Source organism: Arachis stenosperma, chromosome 10 (genome assembly GCF_014773155.1).
Source record: "Arachis stenosperma cultivar V10309 chromosome 10, arast.V10309.gnm1.PFL2, whole genome shotgun sequence".
NCBI lineage: Eukaryota > Viridiplantae > Streptophyta > Magnoliopsida > Fabales > Fabaceae > Arachis > Arachis stenosperma.
The window spans coordinates 124382187-124406175 of record NC_080386.1 but is presented as its reverse complement, the minus strand read 5'-3'; the positions used below and the strand labels follow the sequence as shown (position 1 = coordinate 124406175).

Genomic DNA, 23989 nt, shown 5'->3' with positions numbered 1-23989 from the left:
AATTATATCTTGGATAAGTTTATCCTTCCAAAAAAATTATGTTTAGACTAACCACAACTTTAGACTTGATTTAGAAGCCAAATTATAACATTTTTGATACATATAGTCTCTACTTCATGAAAGCAGAATTTAAAATCTTTTCTATGAATTGTTCCATGAAAATAATTTGAATTTGTAAAATTATTTTTTTAATTATTAATTATAAAAAAGTGGTATGAATCAAATTAATTAAAATGTTAATGAAAAATACATTATTTTCTAAAGCCACCTTTAAACACACTTTTAAAAAAATTTCGTGCTATTTTAATTAACTTATAGAGATGACTAACTATTTTTCTTAGTAGAAAACTCTAGGATAGCGTATGTTTTCAGAGACAGACACTGAAACTAAAAATCTGAAATTCAGTATTGTATGTATTTAGTGATTAAAAATTGGCTAAAATTAAATTTTTATTTCTAAAAATAAAAACTAAAACTTTAATAACATTTTTTTTTTAAAATATTTCAATTTAATTTTTTAAATTCTTATTCTATCTCTGCCACCATCTTCCCCTCTTCAACCTTCCAAATTCGCCTTCAACCTCACTCGTGTACGTCCCTGTACACTTACCTTCGCACTCCGATGACAACGATGCCTCATTATATTCTTCTACAACGTGAACCCAAAAGAGGAAGTACCCTTCAAACCCCAGAGCATTGGGAAGGATATTAGACTCGAAGATATACGTGATAAAGAAGGAGACTAGGTACGGGTTGAAGGCGAAGAAGGAGAAGGTGAAGGATGGGTTCAAGGAGAGGGTGGTGCAGGTAATAAGGAGAGTGACAAAGTAGTTAAGGGAGAGAAGCAGCTGAGGTTCAGGACAGTGGTACGGTGGTGGTTGGAGACAAGAAGAGGCAAGTGGGTGTTGATGGTGGAACGGTGATGCTCGGACAAGAACGCGGGTGTTGATGGTGGGACAAGAAGGGATATGTGGGTAACGAAGTGATTAAGCTTTTCACTTTTCATCTATGTGCATGATTAATTGTAGAATCAATACTTCAATCTGGTGAGGATTGTTTTTATTTTTTTAAAATTAATAAAAATATTTAAATAATTTCATTTATTTCAGTTTCAATATTTATTTTAAATTAAATATAATATTGAGATATAATTCAAAATATTTTATCAAACAATACAAAGACTTAATTTAGTTTCAGTTTCTAGTCTCTCAATCTCAGTCTCTCAACCTCAATTTTCCTACAGTCTAATAACTAGAATTAATGGTTGTTAGTCTACTATCTACAAAGTTTCAATAAAAAATAACATTAGGAATTTCCTTATAATTTTCTCTTTTAAAAATAAAATGATCTATGAAATGGGGAAAGAAAATATAAAAGTATTTTTAAAAGGGTCTGAAAAAGGCATATACAAAAGCAGGTGCTCTTTAAGCTTTAATTTAATGTACCCATGTAACAAGGAGAGGAATATTATTTCGAGATTTTAGTAGTAATCCCATATAGGATCGTAACAAAAAGAAAATCATTAAAAAATAATAATCCTGAAAAATCAATGAAAAGGTCAGTTAAGATTTAGCTAATACGAATTTTAGATGATTAATTATTATATTCTATATGTGAAATTTTTTAATATCTAGATATACAAAAATTTTGATAATTAACTGGTTTTTTTTATATTTAACCTAAAATTAATTTGGCCAAACACTACTAGTAAAGAAAGAAAAGGAAACCATAATGCACTGGTGAAGTTCTTTAACTAATATGGAATCACTGCAAAAAAGGCTTTATGTGGCGAATGCTCTGCAAGAATATAGGTAATTAATTATTGAATTCCTTAGGAAAACTAAATTTTGCAATGATAATCTAAGTGGTAGGGTTATATATTATTCAACCTTTTTTTATTTAATATATCGAACTAATAAAAGTCAAAGTGAAACTTTAGCAGAAGGGAAAAATATTAAAATAATGTTTGTCCACGTAAGGAGTTTATTTATACTATGAAACTATTCTTTTTCATCAAACAAAGCATAAATGATGCATAGATGATATTAAAGAACTTTTCATATTCCGTGTTTCTTCATCCAAAGACAAACATACCCTTGTAGACTCTAATAAAATTACTTTATTTCAATAACATTTGTCGCAAAGAATTTAAACATATATCTATTATTTATTATATATTATTAATTTTATAATTAAAATAGGTTATATATTACTCTTTTATTGTAATTAAATATTTTTTTGATAAAATTAAAAAATTATTTTCTGTTCTCTTTTTTTTATTCTTTCATTTATTCTATTTTTTATATATTATTGTCAATAATTAATTATAAATTTGACAATCAAAATATACAATATAATATTTTTAATTACAATTAAAATTAAATAAATTAAAATCAAAATTAAAATATAGCTATTCTATATCAATAATTTAATAAATATAATGTCTCACATAACACTCTTTTATTAAAATTGAGATAAAATATTTTTCTCAAAAATTAAAAAATTTTCTTCTTTCATCATTTTATCTATCTCTCTCACATTCTCTATTTCTCTCTTTCTTTCTCACTCTATAAATAGCTTATAATTTATGTTTTATATTTTTAATTTGACAAACTAAAATATGTCATGAGATATTATTTCATTACAATTAAAATATATTTTTTTAAAATTAATAAATTCTCTCTTTCCTTCTTCTTCTTTATCTTTTTCTCTCTTATAATTCTCTTATTCTTTATCTCTCTACAATTTTATTCTACAAAAGATAAAATTAATAAAATAATATAATTAAAATAAATTTATAAAATTTTAAAGAATATATTAAATTTATAATTAAATATAATTTAAAAAATAATATTATTCACATAAAAATATATTATTATTATTATTATTATACATACTTTTTAATTTTTTATTTAATTTTAAATTTTCACCGCGTATCTTTTTAATTCATATTTTCACTTCTCTTTCTTCAATTATTTTATTACATATAATTTAAAAAAAAAATATTAATATTGTTATTAATAATTAGAATCAAGATTTAGTTATTTTAAAAAAATTGATTTTGAGTTAATTTTATAACTATTAATATAAATTTGTTTTATACTAATATTTAATTATATATATAGAGAGAAAATATTATTTTTAAATAACAAACATGAAAATTAATTATTTTTATTTATCCAACAGACTTAACACCTGAGCAAATGTAAAAATATACGCATTAAATTCTTTCAAATTTTAGATAATAAATATTAAAATTAATTATTAGTAAAAAATTAAACTCTTTCACATGAAAATAATAATAAAAAACTTATTATTTGATTTTTTTTATCTACGAAAACTATAGTCTTCTTAGCCGATGAAAACTTTTATCCTTTACGATCTTCTTTTAAAAATAATTTCACTCTATAAATTCTTTCTGCGATAATCTATAATATCAGAAAAAGCCGGCATAATTTTAAAAGATTTATATTTCCGTAATTTATTACAAACAAAAACACTAATTTATTCCAAATCATAAATTTCGACCCTGTGTCCACAAGTTCAACTACATTAACAAACTCTAAAAAGTGTTGAATTGAACTTAGAGCCTACTTCTTCTGTTTTTCTTCTTTCTCATCATTTGACATAATTGCGTTGAAATCTCCTACTATAACCACTCTATCACCAGTAGCAGTGATTAATTAGAGAAATTGGTCATATTGTTGTTGTCTAAGTGCATTAGTTCTGTGTAAATGAACAACAAAAAAATTGTTCAAAGAATTAATGTTTTGATGTCTTTAATAAAAAATTGTACAAAATAATCATATACATTAGAAATACTCAGTCTTGTCTCTTCTACCCACCAAACCATCAATCCTCCTGTATGTCATACCATTAGGTTCAACACAGAAATTGTGCAAAAATTCACAACTTTTACAAATAAAGCAGTATTTTTTTGTCTAACATAAGCATACCACTTCAGGAGAATAGAAATTTTTTATCTCTCTTTTTAAATTTTGACAATTTCATATTACCATTTTTAAAGACAATTCGGGTAGGAGTGAAAACAAACCAGACTTTATTTTTAATAAGCTTGACCTATCATATAGTTAATTGACCTTTAATCTGATTTACAACTTGTTATAGACTTTTTTTAAATTATTAAAATCTAGTTTGATTTGAAACCTGTTAAAAGATCTGATAATTTTTTTTACAAAAAAAAATATTATTTAAAAAAATCATTTTTTAATAAAAATATTTATATGTAATATATTATATTTAATATTTATAAAAATTTTAAACTTTTAGAGTATTTAAAATATATAAAAATATTTATAATAAAATATAATAAATTTAAAATATTTCATGATTTTATTAATATTAAAAATTTATTTATATATTTAGTTATATGTTAACAGGTCTAAAAAGGCCTAGCTAATAAAACTAATTAGTGAGCATGAGTCTGACCTATTAATATAGTAAAATTTTTACAAGAGTTTGAATTTGTACTTATTTAATAACAGGCAGATCGAATTACAAGCTCCTAACAGACCACTGATCCTTTTTAACCCCTACACTCGGATGTTAATTTTGGATTGGCACCCTCCACTTCTTTAGCTCCATTTGTCATATCCCAAAATATATTTTCTTAGGATTCCCATCCCCTATATTACTAGAGGTTCTCCTTTTAGTTTCGAGTATGGTACCATGTGTTGAATTTTTTTTTCCATGGCCATTTGCTTCCACTTCTGGCCTCTTCTTCCACCTTTACTTTTTTTTCTCTGGTCTTTTAGTGCCTTCACTAAATCTGAATTCTACCTTATTTGTGACGTTTCCTAACAAAATAAATTAGTCGTTTTCTGTCTCAGTATACTTTTGTATGTCGCCTACTTCGATTTTAAATGCCTTTTCATTACATGTGATCGCTAGAATATTATTATCATCTAACTCTTTCAACCTCTAAACCTCTTCTACAGTCTGATTTTTTCACTCTCTGAGTCTATATTCTTTTAATTAGTATTACTACTAAAAAATTCTCGTCCATCTCTACTAGAATTTGGTATTTTATTTATCTGAATTTTTTCTCTCATACTTAGGAATGGCAATGGATCTGGAGGAGGGGATTCATCTCCTACCCTCTGTCTTCATTTAATAAAATATCTTTGTCATTGTTTTATTTCTGTCACGAGTCATTGTTTATTTCTTCCTGCAGGAGAGGCATATATCCGCGAGTATACGTGGATATTAAATTTTACATTTTTTTTAAATTAACACCACCATAATAAAATCCTATATAATTCAACTAAATATATTAAATCAAACACAATTCAAACATAAATTTAACATAATAATACATATAAAATTTGTAACATATAATTTAAAATAAAATGAATTAAGATTACTTACACAACTTATATATATAAAGATATTTAAGTAAATTTTTTTATGATTTTCCGTAAAATGGGTACCTCAATTCTGCTCCTAATCCATTCCGTTTATTTGCGGTCTCCCGGAGCAGGTACTATCCTTCTCCTTCAATTTTTTTTTTTTCCTTTTCTTCTTAAGTTAGTAAAGTTTTGTGAGAGAGAGTACTAAATTTTGAACTCAACTAGATGTACAACTGCTTTGATAGGTCATGGCCAACATATTAATCATGTGATCATCGTTACTTTAGATAGATTTGAGGCAATCTTGAAAAGAGAAAGAAAAAAAAAAGGTGATTAGGAGTCTCTTGTGGCAAAATTCCCTGCCACAACACTTATTGTCACACTTTTGGCCAAAAACTACAAATTATTCTTCTTCGTATAATGGTTCTTAACAAAGTCTTTCATTACTTCACTCGCAATTCACTTCTGTATTCTCCTTTCTCTGCATTGTAAGAGTCCTATTAAATCCAAATAATAATACATGAAGCATGATAAATAACAAATATATGAGTTTTCAATTAGTAACATACATTATGATTAAACATAAAAATTCTGATTGAAAATTCGGATATTTTATTTGTTATTGTTCATGCTTCAGTTATATATTTTCTTAAGAACCTATGAAGTAATGAAGTATGAACTGAAAGACATTTATTGATTATTACAAGAGATTAAATAGGGAATCTATTCTTTTTTTTTTCTCTTTGCCCGTGTGACACAAATGCCCTCATTTTTTATTTATTGATTTTTAAGTTCCTTTCTGATCCCATAATCATGGTAAACAACCCCCCCCCCCCCCCCCCCAAACAAAAACAAAAAAAAGAGATGCGTTATTATATCACAAAACACCAAGCTGACATTCGATGTTAGTTGTTTGTTTATTGCACATTGAAAATGGCAAGATATGAATATAAATTCACATCCAAAAATTAACTATCAATTTATTTTTGTATAGAAATATATATTTAGTGTTTATAAAAAAATTTATTATGTCATTATAAAAAAGTTCAATTATGTTATTATAACAGATTTGATTATTATTTTATCGTAAAATATTTAATTATTTTTAGTGATTGATTATTTTATTAAAAATATATTTTTTTATTTCTCACGACATCTTCTAACTCGACAACTGCATACAAAGACAAGATTCGAACCTCTGACACTTGCTTAAACGAACAAGTGAGCTAACCACTCGACCAATCCAAATTGATTATATATATAAATGTATATACATACATACTATCTGATTTTTTGTATTTATAGAATATTTTGATTTACATAAATAACTTATGGCTGCAAAATCATAAAAAAAAAAGTCTGAAATTAAATTACTTTATTAAAATGTAATTACCAAAGAGGGGCAATTCTTTTGTTTAATGTTATGGCCTAGTAAAGCAAAGTGGTCATTATTAAGGCTGCTAGAGAATATAAGAGAGCCTGATAGGTCACTATGAAAAAAGAAGCATCTCATAAAACAGATTATTCTATTCTATATCTCACTAATAATACAATTCTTAAAAAAGCAATGTTAGATAGCTTATTATTAAGGTTTATATATGTCCTAACATATTTCAAACAGTTAAGACATCATCATCATCAACATGATTTCCTTAGAAGATGTTTATCATGTAATAACAGCCACTGTCCCATTATATGTTACTATGATATTAGCCTATGTTTCTGTTAAATGGTGGAAAATCTTCACTCCAGAACAATGCTCAGGGATAAACAAATTTGTTGCAAAATTCTCAGTGCCCTTGTTATCATTTCAAGTTATTTCTTCCAACAACTTCTACAAGATGAGCCTGAAGCTAATGTATGCTGATTTTGTTCAGAAATTTCTTGCATTTTTGGCATTAACAATAATCATTAAGGTTAGTGGCAGAGGAGGGTTAAAGTGGATCATAACTGGTCTTTCATTGTCAACACTTCCCAACACTTTGATCCTTGGGATTCCTCTCATGAAGGCTATGTATAGAGATGATGCTGCTCTTCTTCTTCCACAGATTATTGTCCTTCAGAGCCTCATCTGGTATAATTTGCTCTTGTTTCTTCATGAACTCGATGCCGCCATTCCGGCCAGGACCATGCCTGACACCCCACCACCACCACCACCATCACAACCCATAGGTATTTAATTTGCCGCTTAAATTTGGCTACTTTGTGTTTTGATGTTTTTTTTTTTTCAGACTCTTTTTTGAGTTTTAAGATAGTAGCACAGTTCGATGATATTAATTTACATTATTTAATCAATGAAATTTAAAAATTTGATGGTAAGATTTAAAATAACAATTAAAAAGATACCCAAACAAAAAAATATTTTCATTTGTTAATATTTTTCACCTTTGTCATTGTCACTCATACCTAGCAAAGCCTAAATCCAAAACTGACTTTGTTTTATTTGAGATTTCATATTTCATATACCCTTCCTTTATGTTTTTTTTTTTTTTATATTTAAGCATAGGCAACTTTGATAATTTATTCTTGTTCAGTCAACTGAAGTAACCTATTAAAACAAAAGTGGGGCCAAAGGCAAAACTATTTGTTTCTTAAGTTTTTTTTTCTTGTCTATTTTTTTAGATGAATACTTACGTATAGTTATTTTTTTTGTGAAATTAATAGTTAAAAATTATTAAATAATAATTTAATTAAATAGATTAAATAATTTAATAATTTTATATAAAAATAATTACATATGAAATTTTATTTTTTTTCTCAATTAGATTCTGTTTGAAGACTTATTCCTCTAAAATAGAATCAATGTTTATAAATTACCCTATTGTCTCTGCAGTCAAACATGAAGTTATTTTATGGTACAAAAATTTTGTTACAAAATTATTCCCATAAGTAATATTATATTATGATTATACATTTTATTTTATTTTATTTTGTGCAATGAAAGTGGTATAATTTCTTTTCTGCTTTCTCTCCCTTCTTGTTTTCTGCTTAAAGGAGAAACAGAGAATTCTCAGGAATTACAACCAAAAGAAGAGGAAGAGGAAGATGAAGAAGCAGCACCTGCTGGGAGGGACAGAAAAAAGAAGATAATGTTGATTCTTATGACAGTGGGAAGGGAGTTAATCACAAACCCTAATACCCATGCAACTTTAATTGGTCTTATTTGGTCATGCATACACTTCAGGTAATTAATTGCATTATAAATCACTCTGATTTTTTTTATACATTAATAAATTCATATCCATATATATTAATTTATAAACATGCATGTAAGAAATTAGAAAAGGTTAAAATGAATTATTAGAGTGGAATAGACAGAATATTTGTCTAACTTACTCACCATAAAGTTGAAGATTTTTCTATGTTCATTGATCATTTATCATTAGACATAAATTAAATTAGGGTAACTGTGAAATTCTGTTCCAGGTGGGGAGTGAATCTACCAGATGTTATTAATCAATCAATAACAATATTATCCAATGGGGGTCTAGGTATGGCAGCATTCAGCTTAGGTAAGAGTTTTTTTTTCCCTTTAAACTTAAATTCAAACATTTTTTAAAAGCATAATAATATTTGAGACATTTATTTAGTATGAACTTCATGATCAATGTAATATTTTTTGCTTAATTTGATACACTGATCATATAAAATATTTTATATAATTATTTAATTATATTATTTTTTTATAATTATTCACGTAATTAATGTAAAAAATAATTATTTTTGTTGATGTGACTTTATATGATTGAATGTAAAACTGTTTTATACAAACAGCATATCAAAATTAAATTCGAACAAAAATTGTCTTGTTTATTTCATGATTGGAACTTAGGTCTATTTATGGCATCACGCTCAAGCATTATAGCATGTGGTCCAAGGATGACAATGGTTGCATTAGGGCTAAAATTTCTTGCTGGTCCTGCTCTAATGGCTTTGGCCTCCCTCATGATCGGATTAAAGGGTACATCATTGAAAGTGGCAATTGTTCAGGTACACTTTATTATTATTGTATTAATCTTTAATTTGTCTTTGATTTTCTAATCAGTGAAATTATGTTGACCATGAAATTGTGATTATTTACATGTGCAGGCAGCTCTACCCCAAGGAATTGTTCCTTTTGTTTTTGCCAAAGAGTATAATGTTAATCCTTCAGTTTTAAGCACAGGGTAAGTTCTATTGTTCTAATACTTCATGCAACCCATAACTTCCACAACTTGATAAATTGAATATTGATTATTATACACTCTAAATTTTGAAATAATTAAGGTGAGTACTTAATTTGTTTCAAAATAACGCAACAACATGTCTCCAACCACAAAAATGTGAGACGATAGAAGGATTAATGCATCTTATTTTTAATTTTAGAATAATATTTTAAATCAGTCTCTAAAAAATTTTTAACCACATATTTTAATTCTCAAGAAATTTTAATCACAAAATTAGTCTCTAAAATTTTATTTTATTGGACAAATTAATCTTTATGTAAAATTTCAAAAAGTTGCACAAATAAATTCTTGTTGTTATTTAATAAAGGCATAACAATGTCCAATTTTTTTAAAAGAAAATTCAGATCAATCTTTTCATTATTTATTTAATGAAAAGAAAGTTTAAAAATTGATTTGGCGATTAAAATTTGTTAAGGACTAAATTTTCGGACTAAAATTTTTTAAGAACCGATTCGAACTGAAATATTACTCTTTTTTTTTTTTCATGGTTGGAGACTAAGATGTAATTTAGTTTAGTTAGTAATTAATGACCAAATTGGATATTTACTCTACTAATGACTTTGATTAGATAAAATTCTAAAAAATTATTATATTATTATTTATTAGTATATCAAAACTAAAATTTTTGACGTTTGTTTTTGGTGTGGCAATCAGAGTGTTACTAGGAATGCTTGTTGCCTTGCCGGTGGCATTGACCTACTACCTCATGTTATCACTATAATTGGAGCAATTATTACAAGGAGATGAAAAATTGGTGTGACATAGAAGTTTATATGGTTGTATATTGTCTCTATTGATTCATAGTCAGAGAGAACAGAGAAGAGAGAAACAAGTGAACTTAAATTAACAAGTTACACAAGTTAGATAGATATACCAGATTTTGCAATGGTGCATTATTCATCATCTTGGTTACAAGTTACAATCACTTGGAGAAAGAAGTACAGTATGATAGATATGGTGTCATCGAGCATTGAGAAAGCTATAACCATGGAGGAAGATATATGAGAGTACAAATTTTAGGGAACATATGATATGATTAAATATGTTTAATTACTATTCAATTTTAAGAAATCTCTCTTTATCTTTCTCTAAAGCATAGAATGGAGAAATGACATGTAGGGTTTTTGTGTATGTATATTATCATTTATATATTTGTTGAGATGTATTATCCGAACTTTAAATGGGACTTTACAAGGGACTATTATACTAAAATTAGAGTGTATACAGGAGGTGTAAAGTAAGTTGGTTTTATAAATATTTATTGATTCGTTCTAACATTTATAAAATTGAGGAGTTAGGATTTAATAAATAATATTTGTGTTCCTCTGTGGAAAATAAAATAGTTATTTATATAAATCTAGATTTACATTCTCAAAATGAGAAACTCTTAAAATTACAAATATGAATTTCATTTAAGAATTTGCTGAATTATTTTGTTAATGAATTGTTGTATATATAAAATGGGTTTTGAATTTTTTATATTTACTTAAATTAGGAATAGCAAAGCGAATAATCTACCTTATTCTGCTAAGACCCGCTCTAGAAACAAAACAGGCTAACCTATTTCATCAAATAAAATGAATTTAAAATGCTAGTCCACTTCATTTTGTGGTGGATTGGCAGACTGATAGATTAATCTGCTTAAATTTATTTTTTAGATTAATAAAATTAATATAAAAATATAATTAAAAATAAATCTAAATAAAAAATAATCAAATTACAATACACTTTTTTATTATCTTCTTTTAAAATTTTAACTTCAATAGAATTATTCACAATAATATTTGTCAATAAATTTTATTTATTTTAAAAAATAAATCACATATTTAAACACATATATGACAGTATCAAATAAAATAAATAATATTAATAAAAAATAAATTAAATATATTTAAAAATTATATAATTATTAAATTTTATCGTACTATTCTTTTTTTATTTTAAAAAAATATTTGGTCCAATTGCCAAAATTCGCAAATTTAGTGGTATGAATTTGATAGATTTTTTTTAAAATTTGGCAGTTTGCAAATTCTAATCAGCCCCTTTTTTTGGTGGATTGTTGGGTCAGCCCAATGAATTTAACCTATTTTATCATTTCTATATCAAGCGGACAAATAAACTAAACCACTCTAAGTAAGTTAACTTTTGTAGAAATTCAATTCTGCCACTAGGTAAACTGGACCTTGACTGGGTGCAACTTCTTAGAGGAGTATTGGGCCTTAGATGTCTTGGTCTCTTGGACCAATCTTCATCTAGCTTGAATACTTTCATTCATCTCTTTCTCCCCTTCCTCCACCCCCAATTCTTCTCAGAACCAGATGGAGTTAATTAAATGAAAATGGGTTATAATTTATTTGCCAACTTTATCCAATGAGGTCAACATATTAAAAAAATTGTAAACAATAAATTTAGTCTCTCAAAAATACACATGAAACTACTTTCATCTTTAAAAATAATAACATATAAAAAAATGAATAAGTTGTCAAAAAAAATATCAAATAGAATAATATATTTTTTAAAAGTAATTTAAGTAAAATATTTTTTCAACGACTAAATGAATATCATGTATTTTTAATATTTAAATTTTTTCTCATAAAACTTTATGTCATAGATAACCTTTTATTTAAAAATACTAAGTTGATATCATTGTTGGAATCTAGTTTAAAAAAAAAAAATAGTACAAATGCTATATGTAACCATGTTGAATTGGTTGAAAACAGCTTGGAGGAAAAGAAACAAACCATGTTTTTCTTTTAATTTTAAATTCCATTTTAACAATCTTGGAGAAAAAGAAACAATCCATTTTTTTAAGAGAAAACGTTTAATTCTGTTTAAACTAGCTTGGAGGAAAAGGAAAAAATTACGCGAGCAAAACGAAAATTTTGAATTGGCATGTAGCCCTATTATTTGTTTATTAAGCCGTTTAAACCGCTTCATCCTACTATTCATTGGAAAAAAAAAGTAATAGTATAATCGACTAATTTTTTTTATATAAAAAAATATTAGTGTTTTTGTTAGAAATGAGATTATTTAGTATAATTATAGGTGAGTGAATTTTGTAGATAAAAAATTAATACGTGAAGACGTATTGAATATGTGGTAACATTCTAACCAATACACAGAGAGACATATTGAAACACGTGAGGACTGTAATAATTTTTGATATACTTTAAATGTCAATATTCAACCAAAATATCATATTTACTTTAATATTAAAAATAATTTCTGAATATAATCAATAATCACTTTTAATTTTAAAATCAAACCCAAATTAGTTAAAGCACATCCGACGGTCACAATTATCCAAAGCGAACTGTCACGGCCTTGGACACACTCCAACGCTACCGTACCGGCACTCGGACTTACTCAACCTCTTGAGCTAAGACCAAGTCAGCCTAACCCTCAATACTTAGCAAGAAAGCTAAGAACACAAGAGAACACAAGAGAAAGAAAGCTTTGGTGGAAAGAACACTTTATTACTCAAGTGTTGGTTACAAATGATTCACACACACCCACACTAACTCTTACCTCCTATTTATAGCCATCCACCTCCTCAATGGATGGTTAGGATTAAATCTAAGCAATGGTCTAGATTAATCATCTAGAACCTTCTTTATAAATATCTATCCTACCACTACTTTCTAAATACTTCTAGATTGTTCCATACAACTCTTCATACTTTTATATCAATCCACACTCTTCTAGAATATTCTATGATCTTCTAAAGTCTTCTAGAACCTTCTAGGGTATTCCGGGACCTTCTAGAACATTCTAGAATGTTCCGGAACCATTTAGAGTATTCTCAAATACTCCAGAAAACTATACAAACACTGTTAAATCTAACCTTCTAAAAATTTACCGTGACATTCTCCCCCACCTAATGCGCAGACGTCCTCGTCGCGTTCTGTTCATGATAGCGCTCTAGGTGTTCTTGGAATTGCCACAGATCTTCACGAGCTTCCCAACTAGCTTCAGTTATCGGGAGCCCTTTCCACTTGATCAAATATTAAATACTTGGTGGTACCCTTCTTCGTCTCACAACACGATTAGCTAAGATCTCTTCGATTTCTTTATCGAAGGATCTAATCACCACAGGCAGAGCACGACTCGAGTCACCTCTACTCGATTCATCTTGATCTTCATGATATGGTTTAAGCATACTCACATGGAAGACCGGGTGGATCTTCATAGAGGGAGGGAGTTGTACTTTGTAAGCAACCTCCCCAACACGTCCAATGATCTCAAATGGCCCTTCGTATTTGCGAATTAAGCCCTTATGAACCTTGCGAAAGGCTTTGAATTGTTGTGGAAGAAGTTTAATCATTACCTTGTCTCCCACTTGATAGCTTGCATGCCTCCTCTTCTTATCAGCTCATTTCTTCATCCTCTTTGCAGCTTTGTCAAGGTAAGAACGAGTGACATCTGCTTGTTCTTCCCAAGACTTAATCATATGATAAGCTCCAGGGCTCTTCCCTGAGTAGGAAGAAGAAAGAGAGTGAGGTGTAAGCGGCTGTTGTCCAGTCACAATCTCGAACGAGCTCTTCCCTATGGACTCGCTCCTTTGCAAATTGTATGAGAACTGAGCAATGTCGAGGAGTTTTGTCCAGTCCTTCTGATTAGCGCTTACAAAATGCCTCAAGTAACACTCGAGTAAGGCATTCACTCTCTCAGTCTGTCCATCGGTTTGAGGATGGAAGCTTGTTGAGAAATGAAGCTCCGACCTAAGGAGTTTGAACAGCTCTGTCCATAGTCGTCCTGTGAAGCGTGGATCTTGATCACTAATGATGCTCTTAGGCAATCCCCAATATTTCACCACATTCTTGAAGAATAGTCGTGCTGCCTCCTCTGCAGTGCAGTCAGTAGGGGCGGGTATAAAGGTAGCATACTTCGAAAATCGATCCACTACCACGAGAATAGATCCAAACCCCTCAGACTTCGGTAAGGCAGAGATGAAATCTAGAGAGACACTTTCCCACGGCCGCTCTGATGGAGGCAAAGGTTCCAACAACCCGCTTGGTGTCTTGTTTTCAATCTTATCTTGTTGGCAAACAAGACAAGTCTTCACATAGCTCTCTACTTCATCTCTCATTTGAGGCCAATAATAAGAAGATTCAATGAGTGCCAAGGTCCTTCGCTGACCTTGGTGACCAGCCCACTTGGTGTCGTGGCATTCTCTTACCAACTTCCTTCTCAGATTTTCCCACTTAGGAACGTATAATCTTCTCCCTTTTGTGTAGAGAAGGTCATTTTCTAACCAAAATCTTTTGGTCTTACCTTCTCTAGCCAACTCCACCAACTTCTTGGCTAGTGGATCGTGATGCAACCCTTCCTTGATGGTATGCACAATATCTCCTTCAGCCATAGAAATGGCCGCCAACTCAGCCTTGCGACTCAGCGCATCAGCTACCACATTAGTCTTGCCTGACTTGTATTCAAATTCAAAATCAAACTCAGCCAAGAAGTCTTGCCACCTAGCTTGTTTGGGGCTTAACTTCTTTTGAGTTTGGAAGTAGCTTGTAGCCACATTGTCTGTCTTGACGATGAAGTGTGAACCAAGCAAGTAGTGACGCCAAGTTCTCAGACATTGCACCACTGCGGTCATCTCCTTCTCTTGGACAGTGTATCGCCTCTCTGTATCATTCAACTTGCGACTCTCAAAGGCAATAGGATGTCCTTCTTGCATCAGAACTCCTCCAATAGCGTAGTCAGAAGCATCAGTGTGGACTTCAAATACCTTTGAGTAGTTGGGTAGTGCTAGTACTGGTCCTTCTGTGATAGCAGCCTTCAACTCATCAAAGGCCTTTTGACACTCCTTTGACCATTCCCAAGAGTGATTCTTCTTGAGAAGATCAGTTAATGGTGCAGCCTTAGCGGAGTATCCCTTGATAAACCTCCGATAGTAATTAGCCAACCCAAGGAATGACCTCAATTCAGATACCTTGTTTGGCGGCTCCCACTCTTTGATAGCCTTCACCTTTCCTTGATCCATGCAGAGAGTTCCACCTTTAATGATGTGTCCCAAGAAGTGGACTTCGTCCCTTGCAAAGGAACACTTTTCCTTCTTCACATATAGGTTATTCTCTCGCAAGATCTTGAACACGGTTCGTAAGTGTTCTACATGTTCCTCCAAAGTATTGCTATAAACAACAATGTCATCCAAGTAGACCACTACAAACCGATCAAGGTAAGGTCGAAAGATCTCATTCATCAAGGTACAGAAGGTCGCAGGAGCGTTGGTCAAGCCAAAAGGCATCACCAACCACTCATACGATCCATACCTCGTGACACACGTGGTCTTAGGCTCATCACCATCGGCAATTCTCACTTGGTGATATCCTGACCTCAAATCTAGCTTTGAGAACCACTTGGCTCTACCAAGTTGATCAAACAAATCGGCTATCAAAGGAATGGGGTATTTGTTCTTGATGGTTACCTTGTTAAGTGCTCGATAGTCGATGCATAGCCTCAATGAACCATCATGCGTCTTTTGGAATAAGACTGGTGAGCCATAAGGTGCCTTCGATGGACGGATGAATCCAGCATCTAGCAAATCCTTGAGTTGCTTCTTCAACTCCTCAAGTTCTGGCGGTGCCATCCTATAAGGTGTTAAGGCGGGCGGCTTTGCTCCTGACTCCAATTCGATCTTGTGGTCCACCTTCCTCCTAGGTGGTAGTTGTTTTGGCAACTCGGGACGCATCACATCCTTATTTTCTTCAAGGACTTCCTTGACTTTGGGAGGAACATCTTCTCTTTCAGATGTTGGCTCCTCTTGTAATAGAGCCAAATATGTAATCTCTCCCTTCTTGAATCCTTTTTTGAGTTGCATAGCAGAGAGTATCGGTGGTCCTCCAACTTTAGATACTGTAGGGACCATGCATGGAGACCCTTTCTCCATGACACATACTACGTCGTAGTATGGCATAGGTATTATATTTACCTTCCTTTGCAAATCGAGCCCGATGACTATTTTAAAATCATCCATGGGTGCTACTGAGAAATCTACAAGGCCCCTCCAAGAACCAAGAGTCATCTCAACCCCTTTTGCTACTCCCTTAAGGGGTTCACCCTTGGTGTTCACGGGTTTGAACCAACCATTCTTTTCGGTGATCTTCAACCCAAGCCTCTTTGCTTCATCAGGCGTGATGAAGTTGTGTGTAGCACTAGTGTCAATCATAGCCATAACGAGTTTTTCATTGATAAAGGCTTTGACATACATCAAGCCTTTCTTTTTTGCGGTGCTTGCCTCTTTGCCCTTCACAGCATTTATGTGTTGGATGGATCCAACACACTCAGTTACTTGAGTTTGAGCTTCTCGTTCCTCGGCGATAGATGCCAGAGTCCCTAGCTTGGGACAGTCCTTCATTTGGTGTGGCCCCTTGCACACGAAGCATCCTCCTTTGGGCACGAAAGCCTTCTTCTTTTCCTCGTACTCTTTCTTTGAAGAGTATTTTCCTTCCTTCTTGATTGAGAAACTCTTCCCCTTGTCTCCCCCACCTTTAGCAAAACTAGGCTTGGAGGAAGACTTGGGTTTAGAGTCTCCCCTATGATACTCAGTGAGTGATTCGGCCACCACGATGGCCTCATCGACATCCTTAATATTCCTTCTTTGTAGTTCTTGCTTTGCCCAAGGTTGGAGTCCATCAATAAAGAAGAACAATGCATCCTCTGATGCTAAGTTGGGAATTTGAAGCGTGAGAGTAGTGAACTCCTTTACGTAGTCACTAATTGTACTCTTGTGCTTCAACTCCCTCAACTTCTTCCTTGCTTCATAAACCACATTTTCAGGGAAGAATTGTCTTTTCAACTCCCTTTTGAAATCTTCCCATGTGGTTATGTTGCAAGTACCCTTCTCCATATCTACGCACTTTCTCCTCCACCACAAAGTAGCATTATCAGAAAGGTAGAGAGCTGCAGTGCGTACCTTTATTGCTTCTTCGACCACCCCTTGGCCTTCGAAGTACCTCTCCATTTGCCATAGGAAGTTCTCCACCTCGCGAGCGTCCCTTACGCCCTTGAATTCCTTTGGCTTGGGGAGATCAATCTTTGTCGTCTCCCTTATAATGGTTGGTCGAGATTTTGCCTCCTCGAACCAAACTCGAACTTCCTCAAATAGCTTCGAGGAATTCTCAAGCTTCTCTTCGATTTGGAGCATGCTTTCTTTGAAAGCATCTAGTTCTCCTAACATGTGAGCCTCGAGGGTCTCCTTGTCATGTTCTATCCTTTGGAACCGCTCATCCATAGAGGATAGAACATTTTCCAACATAGAAACTCTTTCTTCTAAGAAGTTAGAGTCCTTACCTCTAGGCTCACTTGAAGAACGTACCTTCTTGCCTCCCCATTGAGAAGGAATAGTATCCCTTCCCCTTTGTGACTCAACATGCTCCATGGTGATATTTGAAGCCATACCCACAAACCACTTGTGCTCCCTCTCGAACCTTGCTCGGATACCAAAATTGTCACGGCCTTGGACACACTCCAACGCTACCGTGCCGGCACTCGGACTTACTCAACCTCTTGAGCTAAGACCAAGTCAGCCTAACCCTCAATACTTAGCAAGAAAGCTAAGAACACAAGAGAACACAAGAGAAAGAAAGCTTTGGTGGAAAGAACACTTTATTACTCAAGTGTTGGTTACAAATGATTCACACACACCCACACTAACTCTTACCTCCTATTTATAGCCATCCACCTCCTCAATGGATGGTTAGGATTAAATCTAAGCAATGGTCTAGATTAATCATCTAGAACCTTTTTTATAAATATCTATCCTACAACTACTTTCTAAATACTTCTAGATTGTTCCATACAACTCTTCATACTTTTATATCAATCCACACTCTTCTAGAATATTCTATGATCTTCTAAAGTCTTCTAGAACCTTCTAGGGTATTCCGGGACCTTCTAGAACATTCTAGAATATTCCGGAACCATCTAGAGTATTCTCAAATACTCCAGAAAACTATACAAACACTGTTAAATCTAACCTTCTAAAAATTTACCGTGACAGAACCCTCCTTTCAAAATCCCACCGTTACATTATGCTTTAAAAAAATTAAAACCTTCGGAAAAAAAGTGTCTAAAAATATTTTCATTTTTAAAAAATATAATTATAAATTATAAATAAGTGTCTAAACTTTATATGAGAGATATATAAATCCTTATGCAACCCAAAAAAAAGCTATATAAAAAAATATAAAATTAAGACTTATTTATCATTAAATTCAGTGAAAGATTTAATTATATTGAGATAAAAAAAAGTCCGATAGTTTTGTAAAAAACACAAGAAAAGAAAAAACCCTGAAATTAGGGTTTTGGCTGGGGGAATTATCTTATTTAATTATCATATATATATAAATTTCCGCGGAGGGTTTTCATTTCCACCGTTAGCCCACTCTTGTTATTCGATTCCTCTTTCCACTTTCCGTTTCCCAATTTGAGATCTGTGAAGAAGAAGAAGCAGCAGCAGCCATGGGTAAGGGTCCAGGTCTCTACTCTGACATTGGAAAGAAAGCCAGAGATCTGCTGTTCAAGGATTACCACAGTGATCAGAAGTTCACCGTCACCACCTACTCACCCACTGGAGTTGTGAGTGTTTTTATTTATTTATTTAGTTGACTTCATTTTCAATTTGATTGAGCTGGATTCATTTTCTTCCATATTGGTCTGTATGATGCTCGAGTTGTAATGGAGTAGGTGAAATGACTGTTATATTGAACATGGTTGTGTATAGTTTAGGTATTTCTCTCTTCGTTAGGGTATTGTTCTGTGGTTTGTATTGTTTTCAGATGCATTATTGTGATAGTAAAGATGTGGTGTTGTGGGTTACCGTTGAAATGAAATGTAATGTAATGTGTGGGGGTGACTTAATTGGAGGATAGTTTTGGTTACTTGGAATGAAAATGGAACCTTATTATTTGGTACTCTTCTCTTGCTGCAGGCTATAACATCAACAGGGATCAAGAGAGATGGACTATTTATGGCTGATGTTAACACTCAGTTGAAGAACAAGAATGTCACCACTGACATCAAAGTTGACACCGATTCTAATGTAAGCGCAGAGTTCTCTTGTTTGGATGTTCTATTCTTTTCTTTACTTTACTTTATTCTCTCTATTGTCTGGTTTCTGATTTGTTTAGTGAATCAACGTCTACACAGTCTAATGAACCCATTAACATTTAGTTAGTGATTCATGCTTAAAGGGCCATACAATGTTGCAACTAACTATCCAATTTGCTGACACCAATATTCAGTTTTACTAAACAAATAATTGAATGTAGGTCATTTTAAATTGTAATTCGAGGGCTTTGGTTACTCACAGGCTGTTGTTGAAGTGAATTCTTTGCATTCCATTGAATATCATTTTTAAATGAAAAATACTTTTATTTTCCTCCCACTGATAGTCTGATTTTGATTTCAGTTTCCATGATCTGAGATGGCTCGAGTCAACTCTGACAGCCATATAATATACTATGTTTCTGTCTACATAACTATTGAAATTTTCCTGTAGCAAGTATGTCAAATACTCTATTGTTAAAATTTGATTCAAGTACAAGCACTGGGGCAATGAAATACACAAGGGTATTCAAGGGGTATTATTTATCCTATTGGGTTATGTTTACCATCTTGACACTGTATTTTAATTGGGTGCCCTGTTTGGACAATATTAATGCACTTTTCGGGAGGTTGATATTGGGCAATATAAACTTTAATTATAGTGTGCTCTTAGCTGCTATAGTCAATTTTCTTGAAACCCAATTCAGGACTTGCCTGTTATGTATGCTTTACTAATGTTAATCATGCTTTTGCGTTTCAGCTCTTCACAACCATCACTGTTAATGAGCCTGCTCCTGGTCTCAAAACCATCTTTAGCTTCAGAGTTCCTGATCAAAGGTCTGGAAAGGTAAGACATTCATTTGCAGTGTAAACCTTACATCTCCATAGACAAGAGTGGATTATAAAATTTAAGAAATGAACTCATTGAAACTATACTAAACCTTGAACTATATCTTTCATTGGCAATAAGTTGAGTTTTGTCTGTGTTGGTGAACAGGTGGAAGTTCAGTATGTGCATGACTATGCTGGAATAAGCACCAGTGTTGGGCTCACTGCAAATCCAATTGTTAACTTCTCTGGTGTTCTTGGGAGTGACGTACTTGCAATTGGTTCTGAGCTCTCTTACGACACCAAAATTGGGGAGTTCACAAAATACAATGCCGGAGTGAACTTCACCAAAGCTGACTTGGTTGCCTCTTTGACTATGTGAGTGATTGTTTCTTCATTATTCATGTTCTTGTTCGTTTCGTCCCAACCCCTACAGTTAGCCTCTTACATCTAAGTGATTGGGAGTTTTGAAGCTAGTCTTAAATACAAGTTGTTCTTAGCTTGCTTTTTTTCACATTATTTTTTAGAAAAATACACTTGTAACTTAATTCACAGCTGATTATTTAACATTGTGGGATCAATCATGGTCCCTGCTTTTAGCATCTCCCATCCCCATTGTTCGGACTTGTATGTTTTTGTATTTCAATGGCTTCCTGTGGAACAAGGCTTTATTATAGTACTTTCCTATTTATGGATGTTTGAACTGATTTATTGTATGTACTGATATGCAGTGGTATTATGATTTCTTGTATGCAGGACTGACAAAGGCGATACCCTGAATGCGTCATACTACCATATAGTCAACCCCTTGAAAAACACTGCGTTTGGTGCCGAGGTGACTCACAGTTTCTCAACCAATAAGAACACCCTCACACTTGGCAGCCAGCATGCACTAGACCCCTTGACCACAGTGAAGGCTCGGATCAACAACTCCGGCAAGGCACATGCCCTTATCCAGCACGAGTGGCGTCCCAAATCATTCTTCACCATTTCCGGGGAGGTTGACACCAAGTCTTTCGAGGAGAGTGCCAAGATTGGTTTGGGTTTGGCTCTCAAACCCTAAGGGATTTTGAGCCATCATGGCAAGATAGACATTTTAGGAAGCAATTAGTTTGTTTGTCAGACTGAATCATTTTCTTGTGGTTGTTTCTCTTGGAAGAAGGGTCCATGGTATTTTGATTGCAGTTGAGCAATTCAACGTGTATAAATAAGTACTAGATTATTTCTATGAACCAAATGGTAGCTTTTGCAAGCCCTCTTTTGTTAAACTGAGGATTGATGCTCAATATTTGAGGTTTTGACCTGCGAGATCTGTATCTGGTTGTTTTTCCACAACTACCCGAGCATTTATTTCAATTGTGCTTATCAGGTGTAGCTGTCATTGCATATTTGCTTGTGATGAACCATTGACGCTTTCTGGCACTTTCACTTGCTAATAAAACATCATATTCATAGGCCTCAAGTTGGGTCCCAAGAAAATTTGCCTTCATTTTTGTATATCATGCAGTGATTGCCCCCTTTTATTCTGATTCTTTATTCCGTTAATAGTAAGACATTGATATTTAGGGATCAATTTTGTGGCTTAAAAATATAAACTACACTGAAGGGGCAAAGCATAGCTTCTTTAATTGTTATTTCTTATTTTGTAAATATTTTATGAATTCATTGGAATTTATTTTTGATGCATTGTTAGTCTCGGTGCATCAAAACTAATTTCAATTTATTATTCATAATGATTTCTCTTCATGTAGTTTAGATTAAGTACCTCATTTTAAAACTTAGATAGCACATCTACACAAAAGTTAAAATATTATTATCAATTAATGAAATTATTCTCCTAAATCAATAATTTGGACATATCTGACAACTGTATAGAATTATGCTCCAAAATGCTAATAAGATTTAGTTTTGTAAGGACACAATAAAGATGTGTTTTTATGTCCAAGATGTCGTTCGAATTTCCGAATTCTTGGTTAAGAAACTAGGTAATGAACCACTAAATTACATCCACGGATGAGGTAGCGAAAATCAGGAGTTTATGTAAAATCATAACAATAAATTAAACACATATAACATGAAATCGTGAAATTGTTCTACTTAGTAGAATTTTTTAGAATCGATTTACTTATTCAAAATTATAATATCAAAATATTTTAATAATTAAATCAAGATTCTAACTAACTAACGGTGGTTTTGTTGCTTTCAGTTAGGGATGGCAAAAAACCCAAATCCGTAACAGGACTAAAATGGGACCCGTAAAATTCCCACAGGAGCAGGGGTGGGGATTGAGGTACCCGCCCCATGGGTATCTGCTAAATCTCCGTTGGTATGAAATACTAATATATATATATATATATATATATATATATATATATATATATATATATATATATATATAATTAACGTAAAACTCTAAAATTTTTATATATTTAATTTTTTTGTTTAGAAACAAATTAATGATGTGAATAATCTCTAAATTTGTACCAACTAATTATTTAAATTTGTATTATTATAGGAGAGAGTATTATTATCCAGTTATGATCGTCAATCAAGATTTGTTATAATATTATGTTGGAAACTTTTCTATTTTGTTTTATTTAAATTTGAATGTGGGAAATTTTGAATTTATGTTATTATGTTGAATGTGTTTGGATTGCTTTTAATTTAATATATTTTAGTTGAATCGTATGAAATTTTATGGTGATTTTTTTATTTTTAAAATTTAATATCTACGGATACTTCTTCTGCAGAGAAAAATAAATGGAGACCAATAACGAAAATAGAGAGAAAACGAGACAATTTTCTAAACGGAAACAAGAACAGAAAAGAGTCCCACCCCCATAGATACCCATTGTCATCCCTACTTCCAATGTACTTATGTTAATAAATATTTGCATGCTATTGTTGTCACATAGATGAAACCAAAGGCAAATATGGCCATATCCGAAGTTGTCTGTTGAAAGTTGAAACCACCTAAGAATCAATGCATATTCGCATCTGCTCATAACATAGGGAAGCAAATGTTGTTACAAAAACAAAGCAACTTCTGTTTTATGTCATTGGTTCGATAAATTTTGAAACCAGCTAAATAAAACTATATTATCTATGCCCTTTTTCGTTTTATTCATATAGATTGTAAAATTGTAACTTTTGAACGAAACATGCAAAAAATTTTAGGTAAACTTATTTGTATATGAATATTGATATTGAAAATATTCAATCGACTTAATAATATATAAAAGTTATAAAATTTTAAGAAGTTATTAACAAGGTAACGGTACTGATGATACCCTTAAATTTTATGTACCTGCAAATTAAGTAAACGGGATGCAATCTTTTCACCGTAGTGACAAACACTGGATCCAACAAGTTACCGAATAAATTTAAATTAGTTTTTCTTATAATGGATTATTTTGTCTTTAGCAATGGTTTTTAATGAGACATGATGTTTGAACATATATTCTTTGGGATGGTATTTTCAAAATGCTAAACAGTAAGAAAGATATAATTCTA

The 23989-nt window shown here is 31.9% G+C and overlaps 2 protein-coding genes across 2 annotated transcripts; both read left to right on the top strand.

The window, feature by feature from the left end:
* Window positions 1-6986: 6986 nt before the first annotated feature.
* LOC130956433 (probable auxin efflux carrier component 8) lies at window positions 6987-10788 on the top strand. The gene is made up of 6 exons (XM_057883480.1): window positions 6987-7541; window positions 8364-8553; window positions 8796-8881; window positions 9202-9359; window positions 9459-9535; window positions 10250-10788. The coding sequence occupies exons 1-6, from the start codon at window positions 7013-7015 to the stop codon at window positions 10314-10316; spliced, it is 1107 nt and encodes a 368-aa protein (XP_057739463.1). The 5' UTR covers window positions 6987-7012; the 3' UTR covers window positions 10317-10788.
* Window positions 10789-18928: 8140 nt separating this feature from the next.
* On the top strand, window positions 18929-21973 carry LOC130956034 (mitochondrial outer membrane protein porin of 34 kDa-like). The gene is made up of 5 exons (XM_057883057.1): window positions 18929-19180; window positions 19533-19643; window positions 20409-20495; window positions 20646-20854; window positions 21233-21973. Exons 1-5 carry the CDS (start codon window positions 19064-19066, stop codon window positions 21537-21539), a joined length of 831 nt encoding a protein of 276 aa, XP_057739040.1. The 5' UTR covers window positions 18929-19063; the 3' UTR covers window positions 21540-21973.
* The last annotated feature ends 2016 nt before the right edge of the window (window positions 21974-23989 follow it).

Excerpts from the sequence above, each read along its gene's own strand:
- LOC130956034 (XM_057883057.1), top strand. The coding sequence starts at position 19,064 with ATGGGTAAGGGTCCAGGTCTCTACTCTGACATTGGAAAGAAAGCCAGA. Across the intron at positions 19,181-19,532 it reads CCTACTCACCCACTGGAGTT|GCTATAACATCAACAGGGAT; the intron begins GTGAGTGTTTTT and ends CTCTTGCTGCAG. Across the intron at positions 19,644-20,408 it reads AAGTTGACACCGATTCTAAT|CTCTTCACAACCATCACTGT; the intron begins GTAAGCGCAGAG and ends TTTGCGTTTCAG.
- LOC130956433 (XM_057883480.1), top strand. The coding sequence starts at position 7,013 with ATGATTTCCTTAGAAGATGTTTATCATGTAATAACAGCCACTGTCCCA. Across the intron at positions 8,882-9,201 it reads TATGGCAGCATTCAGCTTAG|GTCTATTTATGGCATCACGC; the intron begins GTAAGAGTTTTT and ends ATTGGAACTTAG. Across the intron at positions 9,360-9,458 it reads TGAAAGTGGCAATTGTTCAG|GCAGCTCTACCCCAAGGAAT; the intron begins GTACACTTTATT and ends TTACATGTGCAG.